At 34.4% G+C, this 6,488-nt stretch overlaps 1 protein-coding gene across 1 annotated transcript; it reads left to right on the plus strand.

The window, feature by feature from the left end:
* The first annotated feature begins 293 nt into the window (after positions 1 to 293).
* On the plus strand, positions 294 to 3,439 carry LOC104120782 (large ribosomal subunit protein eL18y-like). Its single transcript, XM_009632625.4, has 5 exons — positions 294 to 469; positions 551 to 640; positions 1,221 to 1,349; positions 1,454 to 1,636; positions 3,106 to 3,439. Exons 1-5 carry the CDS (start codon positions 467 to 469, stop codon positions 3,262 to 3,264), a joined length of 564 nt encoding a protein of 187 aa, XP_009630920.1. The 5' UTR covers positions 294 to 466; the 3' UTR covers positions 3,265 to 3,439.
* Positions 3,440 to 6,488: the final 3,049 nt, after the last annotated feature.

Raw genomic sequence — 6,488 nt, forward strand, 5'->3', positions numbered from 1 at the left:
TTATGATAAAGGTGTTATTTTTATCTCTCAATTCAATGTTTTTTTAAAAAAATCTTATTAATTAAGATTGAGCAGTAGGTTGTATCTTTAGAAAAATATTCACTCTTTCCATTTAGATTCAAAAGAATCTTATTTACTATCTTTCTATTTAAATTCAAAAAAAATTTATCTTTCAATTTAAATTAAATATTATTATAAATATTTGACTAAAATGCCAAGTGCTATAGTAGCTCGCCACTTGATTTAATCATAATGTAAATTTTATTACGTTAATATAGATATTGATATATTACAAAAGAGAATCCCGAGCCAAGAAAAGGTGCATGAATTTGTCATAGACCTCACCAGCACCGTAGCTTCAGTAGTAAAATCCCCTCTAAAAAACCCTAGCGCGCTATTTTTCATATTATATTGAGTGAGAGGCGCCGAACCCTAGAATAACAGCTCAAACACCCCAATAGAAGCAATGGTACTTCCTTGTTCTGCCTTGGTGTCCATTTTCTTTCTAACATAATATGTGTAAAATGTGTGTGAATTATGTTGTGAGCAGGGTATCGATCTGAAGGCTGGAGGTAAGAACAAGAAGACAAAGCGCACAGCTCCTAAGTCTGATGATGTTTACTTGAAACTCCTCGTCAAGGTGAAACTTCATCCCACTCCTTATTTTTCTTAGTATTCTAATATTAGTGCTGTTGCCATGTAGGATGTGTTTGGTACGGAGGAAAATGTTTTTCATACAAATTGTTTCCTGTGAAAATTGTTGTTACCATCATGATCTAGTGTGTTTGCTTGGCTATAAAAATAATTGACATGATAATCATAATGTTGACACGATCAGGTCAGGTCACTTAAAAAGTTAAATTGCAAGTAACTCTATTTAATAGCATTAATTTGTAATCTTTAATAATGGTAAGTAAACTATTATAACAAGTTAAGTTACATTGATAATATAAAAATTCAGTGCATATAAAATAGGGTATTGGTAAAGATTGAAAATAGTGTCTCGTGTTGGTTGAAACAAAATGGAATAAGGGATGTGCTATTTGGGAATGAAAAATGACTATTGCCCATTAGAAAAGGAAGTCATTCTAACCCTTTTGGTGAAAATAGTTTATAGTAATCAAACATTGCAAAGTGAACTATTTTCCTATCATACCAAGCACTCTATTCAGTAGTTCAAATGTTTGATTAGTGCAGTCTTTTGTTTGACATTTGTACAGCTATACCGATTTTTGGTGCGGAGGACGGGAAGCAAGTTCAACACAGTGATTCTTAAGCGGCTCTTTATGAGCAAAACCAATAAACCTCCCCTTTCACTCTCGAGGTTGATATCTTATACCAAAGGAAAGGTATATCTTTCCTCTTTCCATTATTGGATGCATTTTATTGCAGATGTATAGGTTCATTTGTTTGTCTTTCTTTGCTTTAGCTGATTTTTTAAATGTGATTTTAGGAGGATAAGATTGCTGTGATTGTGGGCTCTGTTACCGATGATGTTAGGGCCTATGAAGTTCCAACATTGATGGTATGTGCTTTGAGATTCACAAAGACTGCAAGGGCAAGGATTGAGAAAGCTGGTGGTGAATGTTTGACATTTGATCAGCTGGCTCTTAGAGCTCCACTTGGTCAAAACACGGTAATCAATCACACCCCTTTACCACTCTGTTACTTAATTTATTGCCCTTTAACGTGGTAGTTCCGTGAGATTTTTTGAAACCTTGGATGTGTTGTCTGTTTGCTGCCATTTATTTTGCGTATAGGTCGCTGTAGCCATTTGGTTTCATATTTTAGTAATGAAGTCTTATTTTGTAGGAAAGAAGTTGATATGGTAGTCTACGAGATAAAAGAACACTATCTTGAATTGCTGTATTCAAATTAGTCAGTAGAATGCAATATGGTTGTGGTGTTGGAGGCCTGAATTGGTATTGAAAAAAGCATAAATTCTTGTTTCGCATTCTTCAAATGTGATTTAACATGTTTATGATAGAAATTGGACACTGTCGATGCTTAGTATTTATATGTCAGCTTTTCTTTGAATGGTCTTCATCTTGCTGCCTGAGCTTCCACTCATGTTAGTTTCCTTTAGCTCTTCATTGGTTGCACATAGTTCTTCTTGAGAGCCTTCTTATGATTCCTAAGATTTTATCTGTGCGTACACAAAACCAAAGAAGATTGTATCTGCTTGAGCCTTTTCCCATAAGAATCCATGGAGTTGTGCTTGAATGCTATAGGATTACATTAATTCAATTAATATTACTTTCTTATTCTAATCCTCCCTTTTCCTTTCGGATCACTGGCTTATAGGAGGATGAATTTTCCACAACTTTTGAAACATTGGAAGAAGATGCTATATAATTATTCATATATAAAAACGGAAAAGTGTTACTTAAAAGTTATATAATTAGGAATCAGGGTTCAAAAATAAAGATAAAAATATATGTATTCAGGAATCAGGGTAGTTTACCTGTTTTATTATAGTTTCGGAAATGGAGGGGTGCTCTATTTGATTCAAGTTTCCCTTTTAGTAGATTTTAGATTTGAATAAACTGAATGTTCTAAATATAGGTTTAACTATCACATTATTCGGCTAATTAAAAATTCTTAAAGAGTGTCTCTTGTTTTGTAAAACACTGTGTATTCTCCTGTTTGAACATTTGCTAGGAAATTTTTTAATGGCAGTGTCTTGACTCTGGGGGAGCTGCCTATAGGGAAAAAACTGATATTGGCATTTTTTGGAGTATTAGGTAGCATGGGTTATTTACATGAATGAACATAGTCATTGATTTTTTTGGTAATAACAACGGTTAAACATTGTAATTAAATCCCCAAGGCATATATAGAGTTTAATAAGTTAAAAGAACAATGGTTATGTTTGTACATTTCTCTAATTATCTTAACCTAGCATTGGAGATTTCACTTGTGTATAATTGCTAATTGGGAGCCGAGATCTCTGCCATGCTTGCTGAAGAATCCTTTTGTTTCCATATTATATGGCTGCAGTTCCATTCATAACAGTATTTGCTCAATGTCATCTGTTGCACTTCCAACGTAAGTGTCTGAACTCCAACTAAAAGATCTTGTAAATATTTATATATCAATTTGCAGGTTCTTCTAAGAGGCCCTAAGAATGCTCGTGAAGCAGTGAGGCACTTTGGTCCAGCTCCTGGAGTTCCACACAGCCACACGAAACCGTATGTGCGTTCCAAGGGAAGGAAGTTTGAGAGGGCCAGAGGAAGAAGAAAGAGCAGGGGTTACAAGGTTTAAGTTGAATTCCATTATCTTAGGTTTGTTTCTATCATTGTATACAAGTTTTGGAGACTACAATGCACTTGTTTAGTTGGTTATGCTTTTTCAAATTTTGTTTAGAATATTTGAATATCAACTTGAAATTAATTTTTTCAAAATTCAATATAGTGTTAGTATGATATCTTTTTATTCATAGATTGCTATTACAACCTAGAGTTTAACTGCTTTCTTCGCTTTGGTCTTTTTTATCTTGTTGTTCCTACTTGTTGCCATTACTTCTTTTCATCCTTCCAGTGTTGGGGTAAGGCTGCGTACATCTTTCCCTCCCCCATACCCCATTCTTGGGAACTCATTGGGTTTGTTGTTGTCAATGTAGCTTTGTGAGTTTGTTACTTTATGAAAATCAGAAACCAAAATCTCATTGTTTTTGCTGCATTTGGATGGATTCAGCTTCATCTTGTTATATTCATGGTTTTGTGGAATAAGTGGACGATTCAGAATTTTGTGGCAGATTTTAAGTTCTCAACACCAGAAAATATCTGGGAAGACTTTCTAAGAAACATAGCCATCGAACAGTCCGTTGGGCTTAGCTGATGTAATAAAGTAATTGCTAGGCACTAAGTGTTGAAATTTTGGTATAATATGAGGGTGTTTGGGTAATTTTATAACGTGGTCAAATTAACTTATAATCACTTTCATCATTTATCTACGCATTTGTCAAATATCAAAGTGCTTATATGTTAAAATAATTCATGAGTTATATATAAGTTGGTCATACCAACTTTGTTTAGCTTTTAATCGCTTTTAGTTTGACTAATAATTTTATAATTTTATTCCTAAAATGTCTTTTCTAAATTAAAACCCTCATTCCTCCATTACGTCATTCCCTGGACTATTATTTAAGATCCAGCCATACGCTAATGTTGCACTATAAGTAAAGGTTCAATTAAACCCGTTTCAATTTAGATGAGGTAGTTTGACTCGACACGAAATTTAAAAAAAAGAAGAGACTTCTAAAACTTGTGGTCTTAAAAGTTTAAGGGGGTAAAAGTTTTGTGGGGTCATGCCATTTGTGTGGTTATAAAAGCTTCTCATTAAGGATAAAATGGGTAAAATGAAGAGTTTAAAGTTGAATTATTTCCAAATTTAGAAATGTGTCATTTATTTTGGAACAGACTAAAAAGAAAAGTACTTCATCTAATTTGAAACAGATGGAGTAATAAATATGAATCTATAGCTTTAAAATTATAATGGGTTTAATGTTAAAAATCTTAAAAAATTGAACCCATAATGTAACCACCCGATCGATCGTTTCGTGTATTGTGGGTGTTCCCCTATTTATTGCCTCTTCCATGTTCATTTGTGGCTATATAACTTGTCGGGGTGGTTGGATTGGTTTCGGAGAAGTTTCGGGATGAATTGGGATACTTAGTCCCAAGGTTAAAAGTTTAAGTTGAAAGAGTTGACCGGAGTTTGACCTTTATGTGGACGACTCCGGAATGGAATTTTGATGGTTCCGATAGCTTCGTATGGTGATTTTGGACTTAGGCGTAAGCCCGAATTTGAATTTGGAGGTCCATAGTGTCACGACCTCAAATTCTCACCTTAGGATGTAGTGACGACACCTAGTCTCTAAGACTAGGTAAGCGTAATACATGAAGAGATCTAATAAAAATAACCAATTCAACTATATAAAATTAAACTGTTAAATAAAATAACATAACTAAAGCTGAACAATAGTTATACAATCCCCAAAATCGATAGTACAGAGTCATAAGCTCTACTGAAATACATTAAAATCTCTAAGTACAATAGTGCTTTGAAACGAGGATAAATAGTAGCAAAGATAATATCAGGAGGTGACTCCGAGGCCTACGAGCGTCAAGTAGGTATACCTTGAAATCTCCAGCCGCGCAGACACAACTCTTAAATCCAACACGATCCGAATTACCTGTATCTGCACAAAAATATGCAGAAGTGTAGCATGAGTACATCACAACGGTACCAAGTACGTATCAAGCCTAATCTCGGTAGAGTAGTGACGAGACCAGGTCAAGACACCCACTAGACATAAAAACTTGTGCAAGATATTAACATAAAGCTAACAACGAAAAGAACATCAACGTAAGGCTAACATCGGAAAGATTATTAATATAAAATCAACAATGGAATAATAGAATCACAAATGGCAACAAGAAGTAAACGGGTAACAAAGCACCAAAATAATTGACGAGCGCAAAACCGGTGTAAAAAACTTAGGCTCGCTAGTCAAAGATAGTATAATATTAAATCGTCTCCACAGGGATTGGCTTAAATAATGTTCTAATAAATCTTCAGCTCAACACTATCCAGGATAATAAACCTTTGATTGATGTTATTATCAACTACAAATAAAACTAAGATTATCAATTATAAGAAACACCAATCTTAGTAGAATGAACAGTGAAACAAAGAGAAGGCAGTCATAATAATCAATAAGTACTTCATAGAAATACAAGAAAACACCAAGTAAGGATCACATAGTTTCCAATTCAATCTTTTCATCTTTTTAGATTAATAATCTTTAGTGTCAAAGTCACAACTCACAATGCCACCGTATTTTACACGGAGTCCGGTCTCGGCCCAACCGGCTAAGCCATCTCAAGTGAGACATATCCATATCCACATTGTAAATCAATAATTCCAACACAAATGCCACCATGTGTACAGCATGGCGTCCGATCTCGGCCCGATCGGCTAAGCCATCTTACTTGAGACATAACCTCTTCTAATTGTTCACCCAATTCACATTTCTTTCCCATCTTTCGTTGCATGGCACAAATAGCCTCATTGATTAAGTAGTTCTTGGCACTTGGGAACATTTTAAAATTCAAGTCTTTCCCTTTTTATTTGTTCAAATAACATCATCATTCATGTCGATAAGTACCATCACATAAGACATTTCACACATAAGAGAAGGAGCTTGGAAAATCATAATTACGTTCTCAAATAGCATGATGACATGGTAACCATCTAAAACAATTACGGAACAAGAATCTTTCAATCCAACACACTAAGAAAAACAATTCTAGTATGATCAAGTTGGAACTTACACCCATTATTCGGACACCAAGAGTTCGATTCTAGGAAGAAGAGAGTTAGCCATGCATACCTCAATTGCGCTTCTTTAGACTCTATAATTATCCGAAACCCTTAGCAACCTCAATCTATTTTAGCAATATACAAATTGAACCCAAAATTAG

The sequence above is a fragment of the Nicotiana tomentosiformis genome, chromosome 12 (assembly GCF_000390325.3).
Source record: "Nicotiana tomentosiformis chromosome 12, ASM39032v3, whole genome shotgun sequence".
In the NCBI taxonomy this organism is placed as follows: domain Eukaryota; kingdom Viridiplantae; phylum Streptophyta; class Magnoliopsida; order Solanales; family Solanaceae; genus Nicotiana; species Nicotiana tomentosiformis.

Excerpts from the sequence above, each read along its gene's own strand:
- LOC104120782 (XM_009632625.4), top strand. Across the intron at positions 641-1,220 it reads ACTTGAAACTCCTCGTCAAG|CTATACCGATTTTTGGTGCG; the intron begins GTGAAACTTCAT and ends ACATTTGTACAG. Across the intron at positions 1,350-1,453 it reads TATCTTATACCAAAGGAAAG|GAGGATAAGATTGCTGTGAT; the intron begins GTATATCTTTCC and ends ATGTGATTTTAG.